The sequence below is a fragment of the Rhinoderma darwinii genome, chromosome 8 (genome assembly GCF_050947455.1).
Source record: "Rhinoderma darwinii isolate aRhiDar2 chromosome 8, aRhiDar2.hap1, whole genome shotgun sequence".
NCBI lineage: Eukaryota > Metazoa > Chordata > Amphibia > Anura > Rhinodermatidae > Rhinoderma > Rhinoderma darwinii.
Window position 1 is genome coordinate 104,316,922 of NC_134694.1, and position 24,500 is coordinate 104,341,421.

The 24,500-nt window shown below is 41.3% G+C and overlaps 1 protein-coding gene across 3 annotated transcripts; it reads left to right on the top strand.

Moving 5' to 3' along the window:
- Positions 1-200: 200 nt before the first annotated feature.
- On the top strand, positions 201-23,214 carry LOC142658829 (estrogen-related receptor gamma-like). 3 transcript variants are annotated; one of them, XM_075834439.1, is made up of 7 exons: positions 201-268; positions 8,759-9,132; positions 15,668-15,784; positions 16,396-16,515; positions 16,942-17,103; positions 18,799-19,068; positions 22,906-23,214. In XM_075834439.1, exons 1-7 carry the CDS (start codon positions 201-203, stop codon positions 23,148-23,150), a joined length of 1,356 nt encoding a protein of 451 aa, XP_075690554.1. In that variant the 3' UTR covers positions 23,151-23,214. The 3 variants fall into 3 exon arrangements, with proteins under 3 accessions (XP_075690554.1, XP_075690556.1, XP_075690555.1); XM_075834441.1 differs by lacking the exon at positions 201-268 and adding an exon at positions 16,879-16,910 and having other exon boundaries at positions 8,953-9,132; positions 16,396-16,456; XM_075834440.1 differs by lacking the exon at positions 201-268 and adding an exon at positions 16,646-16,722 and having other exon boundaries at positions 8,953-9,132; positions 16,396-16,441.
- Positions 23,215-24,500: the final 1,286 nt, after the last annotated feature.

The following is a 24,500-nucleotide window of genomic DNA, read 5'->3' on the forward strand; positions in this document are numbered from 1 at the left end:
AATATTTCCCTATAGACTTCTATGTGTCTGTCTGCAATTATGTGTCCCATCTCCCCCTTACAGCGATCTCTATATGCAAATCCAAAGGGAGGAGGGAGGAGGGGATGTGAGTGGTCCGGCTCTCCCTTCTCACTGTGCTGGAGACACTTCACAGCTTGGGGTCTTGTCCGTCCAGAAAGAATCCTCCATCTCCCCGGCACATGGATTACTTAGAATTATCCTGGCTCGATATGCCAACGAGCCAGCAGGATAAGCATCCATCTGCTTCGTAAGTATTCATCCTGATGTCTGTATATTGCCACCTCTGCAGGGCGGCTGCTCTCTGTATCCTCCACTCTTTTATTACCTCTTAGGTGTAGAATGGAATTTCCAAAATCGGGGGTTAAATCTCCTTACCTTCTAAGATTTGTTGGTAAATCCTGGCAGGTGTTTGATTTCACGATAACTGAGCTTATTTTTTTGAGTAGGTGGAACCAACACCTTTAATGTAAGGGATCGTCGGCGATCATTTGAGCTTTTTATGATATTTTGCGCCTTTCATTACAATAAATGACGGAAAATGGGCAAATCTATTGAACAAATCCAGGCAATACAACAATCAACTCCAATAACCGATTGCTGACTTGGTCAATTCATTCTTGGTAGAAGTAATTTTTTATAGTTCTACTCCACCAGTTTATTATCTTGTGTGTGTGCATCCTGATATACTCCATGGCCAATTTTATAGAAAGCCAATAAACCTTTCTTATAAAATGGGATCAGACTAATCCATCTATGTAAAATAACTCAGTGGGATTAATAATATCAGAATAAATTGTGCCAAATGACAAACTCAGCTCTGCTAGATCCATATCTATTGTAATACTAAAAATCTTAAAGGGGGTTTCCACTAAAATACTTCTATGAATTGTCAATCATACATGTCATGAATATGTGATCAGTTGGGGTTGAGAAGTTGATCCTCAAGAACAGGGGTTTCCATCCCGTCAATCATTTCAGGATTGAGAAAAAGTGGCTGGACCGCTCACCGATCACATTTGCCTGATCAACGTCATAAAGTGATATGTGAATGGCCCCTTTAATATCTGTATGATTATGTGTTGCTGTAAAACTTAACTGTATAGGCTATCTGCTATATACAGCAGGCGTCTGGTCCAGATCAAGGGCTGTATACTGTAATTCCAATGTAATAATGAGAGCAAACTATATACATGACTAATAGCGAACGTCAGAGACTTGTTTACATAAACCTCACGTTCTGATGTCACAATATGACAATTATACAGAGATGAGCGGCGTTACATAGAAGGCGCTGCTTGTCTCTTCCTGCAGAATCAGTCTGTCATAGATCACTTTTGAAGCCAGTTTTTTCTTCTCTGCCAACAACTGATTGATGTAAAGCTCCCTCTCTCTTTAAAAAAAAAAAAAAGAAAAGAGGTTGTTCAGCAGCTGCGATTTGTATTATACAGCACTGTGCCCCGGCTGCTGCAGAACATCATAGTTCAAAACTCAGCTGCTGCAGAACATCATTTTGAAAAGGATAGGGTGTTTGATATCAATCAATGGTGAACAGATATCTCCCCACTTGGGTCTAGATAGTTCTGTACAAATATAATTTCTCTAAAGTCCTGGTTATTCAGTCAGATAGAGAACAGAGGGGAACACTACAATATAATGCATCAGATGTCAGTAATGCTGCGTACTCCGTGCCCATTATACAGGTTTAATGGATGCAAGTGGCTTTAATATTGGGATTATCCACTTAATTACAACATCCACTTTTCTTGATTGTTCAGATTCAGACAGATCACACGTACACGCACCAAGAGGATGTAATAGCTGAGCTGTGCGTACGTGATATGTGTATATGTATGTATATTTTATTTCTATGCCAGGGCTCTCCAAGTAACAAAATGCAACACGGTTCCTGCATGGGAAATACCTTCTAATTGCTTGATATGATACCTAATAAATTATGATTGATAGATAGATAGATAGATAGATAGATAGATAGATAGATAGATAGATAGATAGATAGATAGATAGATAGATAGATAGATAGATAGATAGATAGACATAAGATAGATAGATAGACATAAGATAGATAGATAGATAGATAGATAGATAGATAGATAGATAGATAGATAGATAGATAGATATGTGATAGATAGATATTAGATAGATACCAGAAAGATAAATAAGAAATAGACATGAGTGAGATATACATACACGATAGAGATACGAGGTAGATGCATACATGTGGGAGACAGATACCTAGGTTATCTATCTATCGATCGATCTATCTAGCACACAAGAAAATGGTGACAGCACACTGCGAACACTAATGTCACCTAACCCGCTAAATATAAATAAATATGCATTACTGCTAAATCTACTTACAATAGAGAGGTTCTTAGTGCACATTTTGATCAAATTGTGTGAGCCCACCTGCCACGACAAGGCGACCACTATGAGGTGGGAACCTACGCTGCACATACACCCAGAACTGGGACAAAGCCTCCATATTCTTGGGGATGGTATATATATGGATTCTGCCCTGGGTGATTTTACTTAGTTTAATGCTGGTTCCTACCATCCCCAGGAATATGTAGGCTTAGTCCCAGTTCTGTGCAGCTTAGGTTCCCACCTCATAGAGGTCGCCTTGTTGTGGCAGATGGGCTCACACAATTTGATCAAAATGTGCACTAAGAACCCCCCTATTGTAAGTAGATGTAACAGTGATGCATATTTATTTATATTTAGAGGCTTAGGTGACATTAGTGTTCGCAGTGTCCTGTCGCAATTTTCTTGTGTGCTGTATAAATTTGCAGTCACCGGCGTTCTCGCACCTGTATGTATGTTTTGTTTCATTTTGTTGGAATGTGCTGTTCAAACTTTTGTGTTGTCTATCTATCTATCTATCTATCTATCTATCTATCTATCTATCTATCTATCTATCTATCTATCTATCTATCTATCTATCTATCTATCTATCTTATATCTATCTATCTATCTATCTATCTCATATCTATCTATCTATCTATCTATCTATCTATCTATCTATCTCATATCTATCTATCTATCTATCTATCTATCTATCTATCTATCTATCTATCTATCTATCTATCTATCTATCTATCTATCTATCTATCTATCTATCTATCTTCTTCCTTTGTTGTGACTTGGTATGATCTGCATACACCTATATAGTGACAGAATATTCTCAGCCGAGTAAATACATAATTCAATTGATTTTTGTCATAGAAAACACCTCATGTGTAAAGAAAAGCCAATCATAGAGAAAAATGTTGACATTGATTCTGTATCACATAAAATAAATCTTTCCCCCTATCTCCAGGTCTTCCTACTGATGATAACATTGTCTCCTCTTCACTTATTATCACATATTACAAGTTCGACAATAAATATTTATAGTATTTGCCATAAATGTCTGATTGGTGATGCTGACAGTCCCATCGCCTAGCAGTAGAATGAGGACTTGTCCCCCATTATGTCCTAGCACCGGGCCACAAGGGGGGGGGGGTGGCTGGGATTATGGAAACGTCCATCTAAACTCGGGAAGGGGAAAAAAAATGCAGATTCCAAATTGCATATAAAACTTGCCGTTCTTCAGTAACAGTGCTATATGGCCAAAAGCATGTGGACACTTGACATCACACCTATATGAGCTTATTGGATAGCCCGTTCCAAAAACATGGGTGTTAATATGGGGTTGAGACCCATTTTCTGGCTTTAGCAGCCTCCACTCTTTAGGGAAGACTTTCCACAAGATTTTGGAGATGGTTTGTGGGAATTTGTGCACATTTAGTAAAAAGAATTTGCGTGGTTGTGGATGAGCTGTTGTTACTCCTAGACAGTTCCACTTCAGAATAATAGCACTTACAGGTGACCAGGGCAGATCCAGCAGATAATATTAGCACTTACAGGTGACCAGGCCAGATCCAGCAGATAATAATAGCACTTACAGGGGACCAGGGCAGTTCTAGCAGATTTGAAATTTCATGAACTAACTTGTGGTAAAGGCTGCATCCTATGATAGTGCCATGTTTAATGTCCCTGAGCTCTTGAGTACTACCCATACTACTAGCAATGTTTGTCTATAGAGATCGCATGGCTGTGTGCTTGATTTTATGTACCTGTAGTCCGTACAGGGGAATCGATTTTAATAATAGCAAGAACATCAAGAAACTTCCAGCAAGAAATAGAAGAGTATAAGGTAATTGATTCACATGTACGAACGGTCCTATTACACGCTCCATGGTGGTCAATTAATGAGACAGCTCATTGATCGGCGCTCGTTTGCTCCTTTCACAAGGGGATAGTATGGGGATGAGCGCTCGTTACTCCGATCGCTCGTCCCCATACATTATCATGTCGGCAGCGCATCTCTCTGTTTACACAGGGAGATGTGATGCCGACAATGATAATATTTTCGGCTGCATAAATGATACAATCAGCCGATGAACAAGCGTTTGCTCGTCCATTGGCTGATCGTTGCTTTGTTTACACAGGGCAATGATCGAGAACGAACGTTCTGTGAAGACTCGATTGCCCGATAATTGGTCTATGTAAAAGGGCCTTAACACATCTGAGCCTCTGCAAGGGCTGAATCTGGAGATCTGCTTTTCATGTTCCCCTCAATCAATAGCCTTACGTAGGACTGTCTGTAGTCTGGATCTCATTTAGATGCTACCGACTGTCGTTCAGGGACTGTGATTTCCCCTGGCGGACAGGTCAATACATTCACATTGCTTCTTCACACTCCCCCTGAGTGCTTATGATAATAAGAGTATATCTAGGAATGGTTAGTTAAGCGATTCCCTAATTTATTCTACAAAACTTCCCCAAAAGTAAAACTGTTCATAAATACAACTAATCAAAATACATTTCCTCGGTTTTCCCCATTGCATTGTTCAGCACCTTAAAGTGCGCCTGTCGTCTATACACAGCAGGGGCAACCATGTTGTGGCCGAACCAATATTTATTCAATAAGCTCTGTACTTAAGAATATTGATTCAGTTTACAAAATGTTTTTTCCTCTTCATATGTAAAAGTTCCCTTGAAGATATTGACAGAGAAAAACAGGAGTTTCAGATATTGATTTGAAACTCTATTTTATAATGGACACGTCCAGGATTTTCGACGGGGTACCAGAGGAGAGAGACGTGAGACATTTTTTTACATAACTTAAGGTATTTCAATTTCACCAAATAAAAGTTATTATTTGTATAATGAAAAAAGTTATAAGATTTTACAATATACCCTCTGTATCAGTTCCTTATGGTTTTCAAGATCTGTGCTTGCTGTCATTCAATAGGAATCTTCATTGTTTACTTCCAGTGGATACAAAACTGTCCTATTGTCTGATAGACACACAGCCCTGTGTGATCATCACATGACCAGGACAGATCCATTGGAAGTAAACAATTAAGGTTCCTATTGAATTACAGCAAACAGAGATCTTGAAAACCATGCGGAACTGATACGGAAAGTATATTGGAAAAATTACCTAACTTTTAATTATATAAAGAATAAATTTATTTGCAAAAACTGTAATATCCCTTTAAATAGCAGTCAGGGGCAGAGCTATAGAGGGCTGCGAGTAGGCAATTGTACCTGAAGGGGCTCAAAGGCAGATTTATTATTATGGTCTTAAACTTAGACAGCTAAAAACTATAACAGACCGGTAGAATATGCGCCAAATTTATCACAGTGGCGCTGTATGATAAATTTGGCGCATCTTGCTAGACAAGTTAGACACTTTTCTCTTCCTTACGCCACCTCGGGTTACTTTAGACCAATATTTTAAGCCACACCCCATTTTTGCTAAGCCACACCCCATTTTCTGAACACTTCAAATCTGTCAAGTGAGGTGCAAAGAGTGTCTAAAACACATAATAAATCTGGGGCATGGTATATACACCAGATTTTTTGTGCAAATTAAGCCAGAATTCTGGTGAATTGAGCTTAGTAAAACTTCTCTTTGACAACCACTATATTCCAGTTACAGATTCATCAACATTGCGGCAGATTTATTATGACTGGTAAACCGGCAGCCAGATATGCAATCTGAATCTGTTTGAACAGCGTGCACCACATCTCGCGACATGGCCTGAACGTGTTTTCACTTTCTAGAATGGAAATTGTTCTTCATTCACTGACAGCTAGCAGAGTTTTTGAAAATGATGAGCACTTGAAATATAAAGCATATTAGAAAAGTGCATAACTTTATTTTTTTTTAAATAAAGCTTTATTTAGATGAAAAAAAATCCCTTATGGCAGTGGTCAGCAACCTTCGGCACTCCAGCTGTTGTGAAACTACAACTCCTAGCATGCCCTGACAGCCTTTATTATTACAGCCAAAGGCTGTCAGGGAATGCTGGGAATTGTAGTTTCACAACAGCTGGAGTTTTCCGAAGGTTGCTGACCCCTGCTGTAGAGTATTCTAAGGCTGGGTTCACACAGAGTTTTTTTGCAGGAGGAAGATCTGCCTCAAAATTCAGAATTTTGAGGCAGATTTTCTTCTGCCTGCACGCCGATTTTCGCAGCATTTTTCGCCCGCGGCCATTCAGCGCCGCGGGCATCAAACACTGCGAAATACGCTTTCTCTGCCTCCCATTGATGTCAATGGGAGGTCAGAGGTGTAATCGCCCGAAGATAGGGCATGTCCCTTCTTTTTCCCACGAGCCAGTTTATCCGCTCGCGGGGAAAAAAACGCCTCCGCCTCCCATTGAAATCAATGGGAGGCATTTTCGGACGTTTGGTGGTGCAGTTTTCCGCATCAAAAAACGAGTCAGAAAACCCTGTGTGAACCCGGCCTAAGTGTACAGTCAGGGTATCATCATGGCATCTGAACGCGGTGGTCCGAGGGTCCCTCCTTTCAGGATAGCTAAGGAGGAATGACATCTGACTGTTCACATAAAAAAATGGGGGCTGTGATGTTCTGAGAGATTAGGCGGTTCCTGTTCCTACCTCCAAAAACTCTCTAGGGGGTGACAGTCAAATGGACAGAATCTATGTTAAGCATCTCTTTCAAAGGCCATTGAGCGGTATTGATCGAGATGTCAAGGGAAGAAGGCGAGAAACAGGTTCTCCTTTCATGTCAGCTTTTATAATGGGGTCTGACTCTTTCCCTGCTATCATTATCATCTCTCACCTTCTCTGTGCCGGGTCCCGTCGGAATGGGGTCTGCTGACCACATACAATCGGGAGGCTGTGTGGGGTCTCAGATACTCTACAGTCCATCATCTTATCCACATATGGTAAAGGACTAGATATAATACAATTCATTGAGAAGATAGATGAGATATTACCGTCCCCTCCGCTACGGCCTCTTCACTTGAAGCGTCCACCACCGATCACGAGTAACGATAAAGTTGCATTCGTTGAGACTTCTGTTGACACTTAACAAGAAAAACATTAAATGTCCGTGTATTCACCATTTATTATATCGGTCCTTTACACGGGACGATCGCTTACACATACTATCACTATGAATACTCTGAATTGTTCCGAAAGATCAAAAGAAAAACTCTGAAGAAAACTGACGGTACATGACATAAGGATTCCAGGAGAGAATATATATCACACCCTCAGGTATAACGTGTATTCACACGTGCAGGTTTTGATCAGGTTTTTTTTAATGCATTTTTTTTAAGTCAAAGCCAGGAGTGGATTCAACTAAGAGGAGAAGTAGAATCTGTCCTTTATAATTTCTCTACCATCATAATCCAAACCTAGTTTTAGCCCACAAAACTGCATAAAAAAACAAAAAAAACCTGCACGTGTGAATACAGTCTAACAGTGTGTATGTAGAGCCAGTTTTATAGAAAATGCTCCCCCACCCCTGCTTGCCATTTTTAGAGTTGGCCTTGTAATTTTAGCCCACATCATATGGCAATATAGTGCCAAGATAATACTCCCATATACAGCACACTTAATACCACCATATAGTGCCCAAATAATATGCAGTAGTCAAATAATACTCTGTTAAAGAGCCCACACAATACTGCAATACAAAAGCCAAATAATACCACTATACACTGCTAAATAAAACTGGATGATTCCGTTTCCTTTAGAAGTTCCTGTCCTAGAGTGTCCCCCTATTCGATTGGGGCCCTGGGGCATTTGCCACCCCTTAAATGATTCCTAAGTGTTGCCTAACACAGTCTCCGCTGTGGACAATCCCTACTTCTTAGAAGGGTCCCTTGATAATAAGATCACAAAGTGTCCGCCTGCTTGGACCCCCAGCGATCAGCTGTTATCTATCGTAAAATCTGAGAGTAAGTGTTCAATTTCTCTGCAGCGCCACCACAGGGGAAATTAAGCATTACACATTGTCCATTTAAATCAATGGGTTGTCTGTGTAATGCAGGACAGGACAGGTCCTCCAGAGTGAGAGACGCTCTTTGTAACCGTTCAGGGTGCCCAAGAAACTGTTTCACTGGTAAATACGAGCTCAGCAAAATTGCTTGTACATACTAAGATGAATTGGCCCTAGTAAATTAGATTGTGAGCCCCACTGGGAACATCACCTGATCGATTTTCTCCACTGCGCTACAGAATAAGTTGGTGCCATTAGGGCATCTTGTCCATGTCATAATTTAAAGGGGTCTGTCCTAGTGAAAGTTCCCTGTAAAGTAAAAGCCCTATAAGCCCGGTATGTAGGACAATCATTACTGTATGACATCTTTGGTCTGAAGGATTCTTATTTACAGCCTCGTCCTTTGTCTTTCAGGTTTCTGTGTGGGATATCGCACAATCTGAACCTTCAGGTTAAAGCTGAGCCAACCAGTCCAACTCTACAGATGGACACAGGGGGATATTTTAGCCCAGGAGGGATGTCGGACACCAGCAGCAGCTATGGGCTGTCTGTTGGGGGACAGTCTCAGGGATTGGATTCTCCCATTGCTTTACTTGGATTTTCTGATAATGGGGAGAAGCTGTTTGCAGATAGCCCCCCATGTCTGGGTGATGAGCCCACTATGCAGTGTGTTTTGAGGTCTGTCCCCAAGAGACTGTGCCTGGTATGTGGTGACACCGCATCTGGATATCATTATGGGGTCGCATCTTGTGAAGCCTGCAAAGCATTTTTTAAGCGCACAATACAAGGTAAGAATCACTGATTTACAGTTTATTGACTGACCCATTATACACATCACTGTCATGATTATACTCTGGTCCTAGGAAGGACTGACCCATTATACACGTCACTGGCATTATTATACTCTGGTCCTAGGAAGGACTGACCCATTGAACACGTCACTGGCATTATTATACTCTGGTCCTAGGAAGGACTGACCCATTATACACATCACTGGCATTATTATTATCTCGTCCTAGGAAGGACTGACCCATTCTACACATCAATGGCATTATTATTATCTGGTCCTAGGAAGGACTGACCCATTTTACACATCACTGGCATTATTATATTGTGGTCCTAGGAAGGACTGACCCATTCTACACATCACTGTCATTATTATAAAATTCATTTTATTACTGAAGTAATAAATAAAGTAAATACATATTTTCAGAATGAAAAAGTCCTAGGATTAGATTGGGAGGTGGGAAAGAATGTATTCCAGGAAAGATGGATGCCCTGGATAAGAAATCAACACTTTTCAAACCTATAGGTTGTTATTCTAATAAGTGGCCAGTCCTTCAGCTTTTTCTTTTTTCAAGTTCTTTCTTTTTTTCTTCTTTTTTGTTTTTTTTATGTTACTTCTATTGCTTTATGGATGTAAAAAGCTTTGTTTACTATTAGGAATTGTATATCTATAAATGTAATAATAATACTCTGGTCCTAGGAAGGACTGACCCATTATACACGTCACTGGCATTATTATACTCTGGTAAAAGGTTAACGGCCTGAGGAAGACGCTGGTACAGCGTTGAAACGCGTAGCCATCATTGTTTTATAATAAACAGATACTTCTTCATATTTCATATCACTCCGTCTACCACTGTCAATATCTTTTAAACAGCCATGCAGTAGCGCCTTGCAGGATCCTCCCTTTTCCAATTACCCTTCCATATTATTATACTCTGGTCCTAGGAAGAACTGACCCATTATACACGTCACTGGTATTATTATACTCTGGTCCTAGGAAGGACTGACCCATTATACACGTCACTGGCATTATTATACTCTGGTCCTAGGAAGGACTGACCCATTATACACGTCGCTGGCATTATTATACTCTGGTCCTAGGAAGGACTGACCCATTATACACGTCACTGGCATTATTATACTCTGGTCCTAGGAAGGACTGACCCATTATACACGTCACATGGTTGTACTTACTATTACGCAGGACATTTCCAGCAGCAGATATCAGTCCTTCTAGATGCACTATTGAGGCAGAGTGTTTTGGGAACTGTCATGAATATTAATAGTGCATTGAGTAACATGGCAGCATGTCTATATTTGTCATTCTAGAGTGATCCCAGTGCCATTTTGCCCTCCCCTGGTCCCACACAGACACAATGTTATTTGGCAGCTCCCTGATGGACGAGGCCAGAGGTTATAACAACATAATTAAATCTTTATTGATTAATCTTCATAACTAAACAGGTGAAGAATAATCCCTTGATCACAGCACGGTGAGGAGTCCCGGCATTAACCCTGTCTCTTCAGGCACGGAGGACTGAGGCGGACGTGGGGTATTAAGCGCAGAACTATATAATAACTATATATATATATATATACATATCTATATATATATATACATACACACACACACATACACATTGAGACGGCGACAACATTGAGTGGTACTCAGCAGAAGAGGTTGGGATCTGTCTTCCTTAGTTGTACCCAGTGTGTGACACTTTTGATTTTGCAAGTCTCCTTAAAGGGGTATTACAGTTTCAGCAAATAATGTTTTTTCAGTGTATGATGAAAAGTTATAAAATTTTCTAATATACTTTCTGTATCACTTCCTCATGGATTTCAAGATCTCTGCTTGCAGTCTTTCAATAGGAACCTTGGTGGTCTACTGCCAGTAGATAAAAATCCATCCAACTCTGGTGACTGAACTGTAACTGTAATCAGTCCTGCACCTGTGTGCCCATCACAGGATCAGGACAGATTCCTGTTAAATTACTGCAAGCAGAGATCTTGAAGGAATCGATACTAAAGTATATTGGAAAATGATATAACTTTTCATTATACAATGAAACTGTAGATGTAATATCCCTTTAAGGCCCATCAGTCCTTATCAATCAGGTTTCTGTCACTTTAATACATTGAGTAGAAGTCAATGGGATACATAGGATTCCGTTACAGTGTTCACATCTGCATCGCAGGTTCCGTTCCATTTGATGCAAATGACAGACACCGCAACAGAACCTTAAGGACCCCATTAGAAGTCAACGGGTTCTGTTGGGCACCATTAGTGTCCGTCATGCAATAGATCCGCCAACCCGTCATAAATATTGGTGCATGCCTTGCAAGACTTGACCCAACAGTTCCTTTAAGTATGAAAATACAGCACAAAATACAGACAGCACTCCAAATAAATCATCCTTTAATATCCCACGCAACGTTTCAGCGCTCATAGAAGCCCCTCTCAAGCACTCGAGAAAGGCTGAAACGTTGCATGGGATATTAAAGGATCATGGTTCGGAGTGCTGTCTGGATCTCTATTCTTTATAGGTCTATAGGTGGCAGCTGGGGGGGAGGGGTTATGATCCAATGTGGGGAGACATATGGGAAGGGTCAGGTGTAAAGAACTAGATGAAGGCATATTGGTACAGGTATAGTGTCTAGTCATCTGGCACTTGTCCAGATTTCATTTACCTCTTGGAAGATTATGGATCTTGTGAGATATGTTGTGAGTGAGCCAAGGCCTTAAATTGGTTGAATAATCTCATTGATCTACGTGTGAAGGCTCAATATGGGGAGTGAAAGGGAAAAGGCATTAGCCGGCTCCTGTGTCATCCTGTCCATCAGCAATGAAGCCTTGAGAAAGGAAATCTGCAAATGAAAGCCGAATAGATCAGACAAACAAATCCGTAATCGTATGATCATTACATCCAAGTAGACATTTTTTTGGCACTTTAGAAGAGGCTCTTTTTGGATTGTAACTCTCATAGGATAATATTCTGTGGGACTGTGTAATAGGGATCATGTATAACATGGGATGTAAGGGGCTAGAGATAACAAAAAAACTTCCATCCGAAGACAAATTCATAAGCGAACCTGATGAAGAGGGCCCTGTGCATGTTTTTGCCCTACGTTTAGCACGTAGGTTGGCAAAGCTCCCGACGTATATGATAAACATGTCCATAACGCTCCATTAGCTTGTCCGAGGCCAAAAGTGTATCCATTTGGCCTTCGTCGGGCTGGTATATGTTAGTATACATTTTTTTTTTAACATGGGAGCTCCACGGGAGGTTTCTGTCCATTCAATAGATCGCAGTGAGGTAGCTGCTCTCCTACGCACGTATGTATGGCATACGTCACAGATATATGTTTAATGTATACGTCGTGGGCTTTGCAATTAGCTTCTTGTGACATATACAGTGATTCCTCAAGTTACATTGGCCACAGGTTACAATATTTTCAATTTACAATGGTCTTTCCTAGGCCACTGTAACTTAAAGCCACATTCAACTGACCATGCCACAGGTTTCGGATCTGCTGCAAATTTTTGTCTTGAAGATCCAGCATTTTACTGGTAAAACCCCTGTATTACCGCAGTGCATGCACCGATTGGCTGTCTAGCAGCGCCTCTCTACAGTACAGCACGGTACTACATGCTCTGTACTGCTCTTTACCTGTGCCGGGATAAGTTGCTCCTTTGGAAACCAGGTGAGGGCGTCCCATGATATTTTTCTGGTACACTGTGTATTGTACAGGACCCTGAAGAAGCTCCTGTCCTCATCATAGAAAGTGAACTACAACCTCCAGCAGCTCTCTCTGATATTTATATGTAAGGATTGTTTTATATGTATTACTTATCTGCTTATTCTTTTTTTCCTATATTTGATTGACATTTTTGGGGCTTTGGAACCAATTACTAGTTTTCGATTGAGTTATGGTCTCAAGTTACAATATTTTTAACTCACAACGCTCGTCCTGGAATCAATTGATTTTGTAACATGAGGGACCATTGTGCATTTAACGGATACCATTATAGTCAGGTTTAAATCCATGTAACTTTAGCATTACATATTACCTTTCACTTTTATATCTACCTTGTGATCCATTGCTAGATGCTACAGATCATTGCCCTCCCAACCAGAGAGGTACATAGAAAATGGGGACCCCATAGGAAAGATAAAAAAATAGGTCCCTTTGAGGCGCTTCCTGACCCCACCATTCTCCTAAGCACCTGTCACAGTAGGTCCCATTGTTTGAGTAAATTTTTCATTTCGTTTGATATTTTGTAGAGACCTCATCCCTGTGCCTGTTCTCACCACCCATAAGTGGGAAATAAGTACTCTCTTTCCGAGGACACCCTAGAAGCTGCATGGGGTGACTCTTTAGTACGCATACCCTTGCCTCCAACCATCCAAAATTCAGTCCTGATTTATTGTAATGTACTGCTCTTCCAAGACCATAAACTGCTCCCGTCAGGACCGTGCACTGCTCCTCTGCCAGCACCATGCGCTGCTCCCCTGCCAGCACTACACGCTGCTCTCCTGTCTGGACCACGCGGGACCACGCGCTGCTCTCCTGTCTGGACCACGCGCTTCTCTCCTGTCTGGACCACGCGCTTCTCTCCTGTCTGGACCACGCGCTTCTCTCCTGTCTGGACCACGTGCTGCTCCCAAGTCTGGACTGTGGAGCAGTATAGATATACTCTATGTATATAACTTATTACACCATTTATTTTATCCAAATATGGCTCCGGTTAGACTATATGTTATGCATTACATAAACGTACTCTGGAAAAAGGGACGCTTAGAGAAAATGAAAACACATATGTACACTTTCCTGACCGCATTTGTCCAGTCCATTCATTCATGATAATTTCTGATTTAACTCCTTAATTCCATACTGCAATTGAGGCCACAACGGCTAATTGAAGTATTGATGGGAGGTAGTGCCAAGTTTCCACAGGGTTGGCCTCCCCTCCATCCTCACACATGGACCCGAGGAGGAATCTGTCAGGCAAAAGAGAGCAGTCAATATTCATTAGTGTGTGTAAGCTTTGAGTGGCAGAGCATCCCTTCACATCCTAACATGGGCCCCCCCTAGGGACACGCTGCCGTTATACAGCAGGCTCTGCCTCTTCTCCACTTTCTGTCTGTTTATTCTCATTTGTAATTAAATAAGCTGCAGATACCCCAAAGGAACGAGAGAGGAAGATCAAGGAGGAGAGACGAGCCGTTATAAGATGTTTACATCTGTCTTACTGTTACTGTCACCATTGAAGATGTTTCTATAGACCGCTTTATCACAAACTTGTATTGGGAGAGTCCCCGCATTGGGATCCTATAACTAAGGCTGGTCATTTTGGTTTCACGCAATATGATAAATGTTGCAATATGTATTAATTACCGTTACGTTCCTCTTCCAGTTGAATATCTATACCAGCCGAATAGAGCGCATCAATATTAAGACTTTAAAACGAGTAACAATCACCACTAGGTCCCAAATAGTCCTCCTCGCTCTAGATATCGAAAAGGCATTTGATAGCCTTTCATGGGAATACCTCTTTAAAGTTTTGGAAGAAGTAGGCATCAGGGGCCCTTTTCTTCAAGTCTGTACTTTAAATTCCGACAGTTTACAGTTCCGAAACATGTCTGTTTTTAATTCCTATGTCCCCCCCCCCCCGTTCCCTTTCCTCTGTACCAGTACCCCCATTTAGTAATAACTACACCTCAATACATCTCCCTGCGTAGGGACTGTTACATTTTCTTTTGTTATATTTGTATGCTTATTATTTTACTTTTTATACCAATAAATACCTTTTGAAACTAAAATGAGTAACAAGGCTAGTACTCCAGAGCATTGCAATGCGAGACTCTATTTCAGGAGCATATAGACACAAATGCCTGGTGCCTTAGCTCCCTCAGGTTAAAAGTCGCACTAGATGCACATGAATATGTAGATATAATCTGTAAATTATTGACCAAGAGCCATCAGAGGTACATCCCTTGTATAAAAGTATTTAATAAAGCCAATTGCACCCACTACCACTGCATTATTTACAACATGACCCTAAGGGTTCATGCACACGGCTATATTATGGTTCTGTATAAGCTCCAAGTTATATGGCACCCATAGAAAGCTATACAGTACTACCGTATCCATACAGAGTTTTGCATTGGTTATAGGGAAGAATACCTCTGTAATATAGTGCTGTACAGAGACACTATATGGCGGTATATGAAACTATATGGGAGTCCTTGTGCCTCCGTACTGCTCTGTGCACATTGCGCTGCTGTGTGCATGATGTCTAAACCCTGAGGAGCAGCAGCCCTTTCCTACAGGATGGCTCCTAGGCACAGGCCTAATGGAAAATCATTTTATTGACAGTGTTTTTATTCCCCATTGACTGTCTTCTTTCTGTTGTCAGCTTTGACTACTATTATGATGAGGGAGGTCAGCACCTAACAGATTAGCTAGTCAGAATAGTGATTATCTAAGGTATATTTTCTATCTTCATTGTTGTGCTTGTTTTTTCCACAGGTAACATTGAATATAGCTGTCCTGTGGTGAACGACTGTGAAATTACCAAGCGGCGGCGGAAGTCTTGTCAAGCCTGCCGATTCCGCAAGTGCCTGAAAGTCGGAATGATGAAGGAAGGTACATGCAAAACTTTATCTCCCTTAACAAACAATTCATTCTGACATTGGATAACTGGCCTAAGGTATCGCGATTTGTTCTTGTGGTCCTATTCTAGTGCTTAGTTGAAATAAATTAATTAAATGTACTCTCAAAGGGATAATATCAGTAACTTTAGTCCTAGATTTCATATAGTCATATATAAGAGGCCCTACAAAACACAGGCACATTGCCTTACCCTGGGCCGGCACCCACTACCACTGGATTTGGTTTAAACACGGGTTCACTTTTGCAGAGATTTCCAAAATTGTTCTGCTAGGCATCACATCATGGAAACCAGATAACCCTAAGATTAGATATATTAAAAAAAATTATTTGTATTATAACCAGAGCAATATACAAATAGCAATCTTAAAACTTCTGCCCAGCATCAATGTGCTGCTTAACAGCATGGCAATTTTGTGGTTGAATAAAAATTTGCAACAATTTAATTAACGAGAACAACTCAAGGACATGATTCAGGCTTTTTTTTTTTTTTATCTAATCTTAGAGGGAGATAGCATTTAATACAGCTCATATAATTCAGATAAATGAATCTGTCTTTAATTAAATATGTGAAACTCTTGTTCTAGGTGTGAGGTTGGATCGAGTGCGAGGTGGTAGACAAAAATATAGACGTCCAGTGGAGGTTGAGACTCCAGACCCCTGCTCGTACCTCACCACTCACCATTCATTCCAAGGAAAGAAGATGAGTAGGTTTTGAAGAAACATTATTGAGTACATCAGACACAATGTGATATACACATGGTCACAATATATTCACTACCTTAGGCCTCATGCACACGACCGTAGCCCGACCGTAGCCGTGTGCACGCCCGTGATTTTCGTGTCGGCCGGCTGCGGACTGTCAGCGGACTGTCAGCCGCAAGCCGCCCGCACATGCACATGGCCGGGCCATTGTTTTCAATGAGCCCGGACCGCAACTCCGGACCATAATAGGACATGTCCGTACTTTCTGCGGTCCGGGTTCCCGGGCCGTGCACGGACCGCAAAAACTACGGTCGTGTGCACGGCCCCATAGAAAAGAATGGGTCCGCAATTCTCCCGTGGATTTGCGGGGGAATTGCGGACGCAAAAACACGGTCGTGTGCATGAGGCCTTACTCTCTCTCCCAACAGCAAACAAAGTAGTGTCTCACTTGGTGTTGGTGGAGCCCGGCGAAGTATTTGCAAGTCCTGATCTTGACCTTCAAGATAGCGATCTGCGCACCCTGACCACTCTGTGTGAGCTTATTAACCGTGAGCTCCTTGTCACCATTGGTTGGGCCAAACATGTCCCAGGTAAAGTAGAAGGTTTATTATAAATGCATTTTACAGCATCCCTACACTTACAATCAATCCAAATTTTAGGAGTAAGAGAACATTAGATATTTAAAGGAAAACTCCAGTCATGACCTGACTCATCATTTCAAATTACCAATTTATAAATCTGTCCCACCCTGGGCGGAGCTTAATGGTCACATGTCTATATAAATATTTAAATTATCAATGGTGTATTGAATTGGGAAATAATATTAAGGGGTGGAGCATGACACATTTATTATGGAGATACCAGCCACTGACTGCTTTGTTGAAGACACTCTGTAAAAACAATACAGGAAACACAAAATCAGTGGTGTAACGAAAAGGGTTTCAGAGATCCAATCGCCTCAAGGCCCTTGGGCCATAGGTAGCCTAATGGCTTCTATGACATACAAGAGGACACTGGTATTATACATGACATGTTATTGCAAAACTTACAGATAAGGAACCAGGAAGTAAAACCTTTACAATGTGCATGCAAGCAAAGACATTTAATTTTTGACTGGAGTTTTCCTCTTAAAATGAGGATCTCTTTGAGCCACCTTAAAAATTAGATTAGGGAATTGTCTTATCAGCAATTCCTAAATATATAACTAATATTGTAAACCTTCGGGTATGAGAGTAGAGCAGCTACGGGGAATTCAAATTACCTTCAGCTGCCCTTTGGGCATCATCATAATGTGTTGATGGCATGCTACCTCTATTCTGCTAAGGGGGCAACTAAAGGGGCTTTTGAATTCCCCATTGCTTCCAATTCTAAGTATTGATTAGATTGCAATTCCTTAACATAACGTTTAAGGTGGATCATCAGAAGAAGATAAGGAGTGAAAAATATCAGTCGATACTAAGGAAGTTTAAGACAAGGATGTTAATTTACAAATAAATTATGAGCTGAAGCCAACCAAACTTTCTCAAGGATAATTTCAGTTTTGCAAGTAAAACGGCAGAATGTGATGATCGCTGGATCCAGAATGCTTTGCCTTAAAAAGCATCTGATAACCAAGACATTATGTGGCAGCCTCTGACTCCCCTCCAAGTTGGGTTCTGTGCTATCAACCCTGGCATCTATTGAGTGGCTGCAAGAAGGACACAGATTATCATCTCCAAATTAATGGTATTCAGGGTCCCTTTTCCAATTGTGACACGGCGGAGCCCCCTCCTCCGGTGATAGCAATCTCCAATATTTCCCAATTAAACGGAGCACTCAATATATAAAGAAACAATTGTATTGCCATAGTGTGAAAGAGACAGGTAATGGAGGCTGACACCACAAAGAGGAGCTAATTGAAAGGAACGGGAGTGCGTGACAGGGCAGGAGGTTCATGCGGATATTCAGAACAAAAACGCACCCAGATTGCAGTGAAGGTTACTGGGGAAGGTGGAATCTGCTGCCCATCAGAGATATAAACCTATATAGAAATATACATAATATAATGTGTTACTGCAAATACACCATTATATATTTTTCACATGCCTTCAATACCCCCACCTAAATCATCTCCCATCCTACTATTACTCCGCTACATGCGGTTTATCACCAGATATACCGGTGAATGGAATTTTACAAAATCATGTTCACGCTATACGGCCCAGACCCATATTAAAGTAGTACCCACCTATAACCTCTCCCGAAATCCTATAAAGGGACAATGTAAGTGTTTTTGTGCCTCTTAGGTTTCTCAGTCCTCTCCTTGGTGGATCAGATGGCGCTACTGCAGAGTGCGTGGATGGAAGTCTTAGTCCTGGGCATCGTCTATCGCTCATTACAGATGAACGATGAGCTGGCGTTGGCAGATAACTTCTTGTTGGGCAGGGAACAGTGCCGCAGTTTGGGGCTTCTGAATCTCCACTCGGTTCTGCTTCAGCTGGTCAGAAAATATCGAAAGACAAAGATGGACAAGGAGGAATTTGTCACACTGAAGGCCATGGCTCTCGCTAACTCAGGTAGTCATCATCCATCTGCCTGGTCTGATACATGACCCAAGACAATTCTGAAGATTGTCACTAATAATCAAATCATCAGTGATAAGTGTTGTCAATGGCCAGCTTTAATGACTGGTATTTTTACAGCAATGGGCTCCCCTCCCCCAAAGGCCATGTATCTGAACAGTGCGAGCCCATGCATACGACAATATGAAAATTCAGTACCAATTGCACAGATACACAAACTTTTTTTTTTTTATAGTTTCATATGGCTTTTTTTTTTTTTTTTTTTTTATTGCCCGAGTATGTGCTTTTTCTCACCCAAGTGCCAAAAAAGCGGTCTATTGCAAGCCCTTTCCAAAATAATTAGAGCTCCCACAAATCTTTCTCAAACCTCTGAGCCAGAAGGCCCAGCAAGGTTCAGGGATCGATGGCATCACTTTGCCGAAGCTTAGGGAGAGCCAGTCTTTCTCCTGGCTTCCACCCCATTGTCCACTAGGAGCCAAAGTCAAGGTTTGGCTCCCCCAGAAATGGGGATCCGGGCTTACAGGGGGGGGTGAGTAACATGATGGCCACAGAACCTGCCCTAGAACCCCAGAAGGTACATCCCATAAGCTGATCCCCACTCTAGCTAACAGAGGCGTGTCGTAGGTGTAGGACCCTTCCCCTTTAACGTTCAAAAATGATTCCCATTGGCGCAAACCAAATGGGCATTTCCAATCTGTTGAACAGTTTTTTTATTCTCGTCAGGCAGCCATGATTGGTGCATTAGCTTCTATGGAGGAGATCGGTCTGCTGCTTTGTCTTCCTTGTTCATTAGAACTTCTTACTTTTCTCATACAATCCGTCCCTGATCTGTGAGACTTGAGTCAGGAGATGATGCCACTGACAGCTGTCACAGGCCCTTACAAATAGACAGCGCTGTGTTTTCGATGGCCGCCTCTTGGAGTCTGGAATGACCAATCAATAATGTCCCGAGGTGTTTTGTGTGTAGGATGGATCGGAACAAAGGAGGGCAGGAAGGGGGGCTCTCTCCTCGCAGAGTAAGCAAATGCTTTGAAGCCTGGGGCGATCCATGCAGCAAATGGATTTGCTTAATTTGGATTTGTGTCAGTTGCTTTATTTGGCTACAAACACGTTTTCTGTAACTTTGGATTTCAGTTTGTAGTCGTAATGATCTGAGCTGATCTGAATGGATTCTGTCAAGAAGCCCGATATACAGATGTCCTGCTTATGAGTGCCTAAGTGCCCTATTACATTAACCATTTCCTTGCATCATGAAACTTGTAGGAGTTGTATCTTATATTTTTACTATCCACTTTAACATACAAAGTAAATAGCCTTTAACTCCATATTGATAAAAAGAACTTAGATGTGATCGATATTAGCTGGATCCTGTGTGTCAGAGACACGCAGGACTCGCTCTGAGCAAGCCGTCAGTTTGGCTGAACTGACGGATTCGTCTGAGAGGGAACGATACAGCTTCTTTGTATACAGGACACGTAGAAGCTGTATCGTAAAAAGTAAAAAAGAAAAAAATGAAACTGAATTTAAACATTTCTTACAAAACACTACATACATTCGTTTAATAAAAAAAAATTGCTACCAAAGGTTAAGATCTCTATTTGCCATCAGTGAATGGAAAAATTATTGTTTACATTCAGAGACTTACAACCAAATGCTGACAATTTGCCACAACTGTACCCAGTCTAGGCAATCCTCTGTGAGCGAATTAATTAATAAATAGAAATCTCACCCCTGGCCTGATAACTTGCCATAATGCATGTCTGTGTAATTCTATTATTTGCAATATTCTCAAATATTCTAAGGCTCTGTTCACATTACCAAAATGGTAGATAAATTTGCAATCCCATTGACCTATAATCTGTCAGGTTTCAGTTGGGGTTTATATTTATTTATTTTTTTGTTAGCAAGAATAGCAATGCAGACTACACTATACATGGCGTAAACCCCCCCCCCCCAAAAACAAACCTGTAATGTGAACAGAGCCTAACTAGTTAACAATTGATTGGCGCATAATCCAGTCCTTATGGTTGACCCTGGATCCAATCAGAAAACTATCCATTGTTCTATATGGCAATATTTAGGTAAATACTACATTAGTAAGGTTAATAGAGGGAGAACCCTGTTGAGGATCCCGATCTCTTGCCAAGAGTGGAGAGCGGTTATAAAGAGTCTCTCGCTATGGAGGACCTGTACTGTCCTGCATTACACAGACAACCCATTCATTTGAATGGACACTGTGTAATGCTTAACTTCTCCTGTGGTGGCGCTGCAGGGAAATTGAACAGTTACTAAAAGTTTCTCCTACAGATTACAACTGATCGCTGGGGATTCCAGCAGGGGGGGGCACTTTGTGATCACCTAATTGTCAAGAGAACCTTCTAACAAGTAAAGATTATCTAAAGAGGAGAACCTCTTCAAGTCAATGGAGTACAGGCTAGAAACTTAAGCAAAACAGTCTGCTGCAGGGAAGCCATGTTGAATTTGGCAAATCGCCACAGTTTTCCTGCCCTAGCTGCATATTATGATATTAAATAATATTAGAGAATGGCAGATAATACAATTCCCTGATATATGATAAGAACCCACGTACCTATAAATTCTGTCTCCATCCATAACAACTCCCATTTCTTTAACATTGGACCAATTCATATTAACGGAGAATTTATATAACCAGATCCAGGTTAAGAATGTTTTCGGTTATCCTGGTCAGAATTAGTTCATACGTATTATGTATAATATTAATTTCAAGTAAAAAGGACGAATATTGGAAAACATGGGGGGCGGCCGGTGGTCATCAGCCTTGCAGCTGTAATTGTCTCTTACTGCAGGAGTGATTACTGGATGTACAACCACAAGACTGATCAGCTCATAATTAAATAATCCATCAGCCGTATTGATTAGTGAATTTCTAATGGATTACTCTTTAAATCAGCTGCCCCCTCCGACTTAAAAAAGTGGGTGTAAAAGATTATGTAACAAATAATGAAAAGGTAAATGGGAAATGAAACATGGAGGATGGGTAAATGTCAATTTTATTTATAAAATGACACCACTGCATTAAAGCCTCGTAAGGATATGTCATCGGGTTAGTGGATGGAAGTTGGACAACTATGTAATACATGGCCTGGCTGGGTCTGCCAGATGTTTATTAAGGCCCTTTTACACAGGCCAATGATCGGACAAACCAGCATATGAACGTTTGTTCCCGGTCATTGGGTAAAACTTAGCCTACAGGACCTGAACATTACTCATAGGACCTACAGGGAATTGAAGTCCCTAATAACAAGCACTCCAACCACAAAATGAATAATAGTAGCAATATTACATTATATGTCATCTCCAAAAGACATTTTAGCTCTGTATTGACCCATTTGTTGCTCTGGTGTATTTGGTTGTCTTTTGAGTGATCTTTTAGAGCTCAGTACTGCATCAAACAGCTAGACAAAGGGGTGCAGCTATAGGGGGTGCAGATGTAGAGGTTGCACCCAGGCCCTGGTGCCTTAAGTTACCAAAGGCCCCTATGCCACATAAGAAGACACCAGTATTATGAATGGCAAATGGTAGGAGGGAACTTTGCAACAGATTTTGCATTGGGGCCCATTTGGAAAAAAAACATACTGGATTGGTTTGGATTTGGTTGACCTGATGAATTTCTCTTCAGTGCAGCAATGTTTTGGATTCACTAGCCCTGTAAATGAATTTGTAAGATTTTATCTCCTATGGTTTGTCGACTTTCCGGTTTATCAAAAATATGTTATTAAAGGACAAGGACAATAAGGAAAAGATAGAACGTTATTTCCAGGCTGATATAAGAATCTTCTCTCTCTTCAGATTCCAACAGCATTGAGAATGTGGAGTCCGTTCTAAACCTTCAGGACCGTCTTCACGAGGCTCTACAGGACTACGAGAGGGAACATCATGCGGAGGATGCACACCGATCTGGCAAACTTCTCATGACTTTGCCGCTACTCCGTCAGACAGCAAATGAAGCTGTCCGCACCTTCTGCCAGATCCGGCTGGAGGGAAGGATCCCCATGCACAAACTTTTCTTAGAAATGCTGGAGGCTAAGATGTGACTGTTCAGGCTCCAACAGCATATTGAGCCATGGACCCTAATTATGCGGACACCACACAGCAATGAACAAGGGCGAAACAGTTTCAGTATTTTGAAACATTGACTTTATGGTCACGGATTTCATGGCCAGGATGCATTTTGGAAACGTGCTAATTGGTTGGTGCTACAGAAGACCACAGTCCACCATGGTGTACGGGATACCCATCTGGACCATAGCAACTGTCTTAGCTACAAATAACTTTTAGCGGGACGGAAGATCATGCACTCCTTTCCTTGCTTCTGTATTTAGATATGAGGTGTAGTATATAAATTCTAGCGCGGTCAACTTTCAAAGAGCAAGCCCTGCCTCATCAACGATAAATTTCGGGCTGTGCTACCAGAATATACAATCGAACAAACATGTGCTGTGTCTCATTAGGTCCCAATTTGTTGTTAATGTTCATTGTATGTGTCCAATAATGCAGTTTATATAATATATTTAAAAGAAAGTTTCTTGTAAAAAATTTAACAATTCTATTGTTCTGTACAGAAAAAGGTGTAAAATAGAAAGAACGGTGCGCAAATTGAGAAAACAAAAACATCTTGGTTTCAATATCTATAGGACTAAAATGTTGGCTGCTTGTAGAATTGTTCTCCCTTTGTTCCCCTTGGATGACAATCAGTAAGGAAACCATTGGAGACTCATGGGACAGGGCTATCGTGTAACAATTGGGTATCAGTCTTAGGGCTTATTCAGCCAAACATATAAATAGTCTGTGTGATGCTGTTTTTGTTTTTTTTAATGGCCATCAGACGGCTGGATGTATTTCTATGGGCTGTTCATATGGCTGTTTTAATGGACCCTGTGAAGGGCCCGTGAAAAAATAGGATATGTCTTATTTTTGTGCTTTTTCATAGATCCCTCAATAGACTAAAATCTATGAGGGATCCGTGAAACGGGTCCCGCTTGGGTGCGAATCAGACGTGAAAAACTGCCTCAAAATTCTTTCAGGAACAAAGAGACAATCAGGAGAGCATTTCCTTTTTCCCACAGATGTACTCCCGTCAGGGGCCCGGGCTAAACAGGGGCCCACCGTTACCGCGTAGTTCTGGTCTCTTTATTTGGTCAAAGGGACCTTTTGCACGCCCTTAGGGTATGTGCACACGCTAGCTGGCTTTTACGTCTGAAATGACAGACTGTTTTCCGGAGCAAACAGCTGCGTCGTTTCAGACGTAAATGCTCCTCCTCGCAATTTTGCGAGGCGTCTTTGACGCCCGTAATCTTGAGATTTTCTTCATTGACTTCAATGAAAAACGGCTCAAATTACATTGCAAAGAAGTGTCCTGCACTTCTTTGCCGAGGCAGTTATTT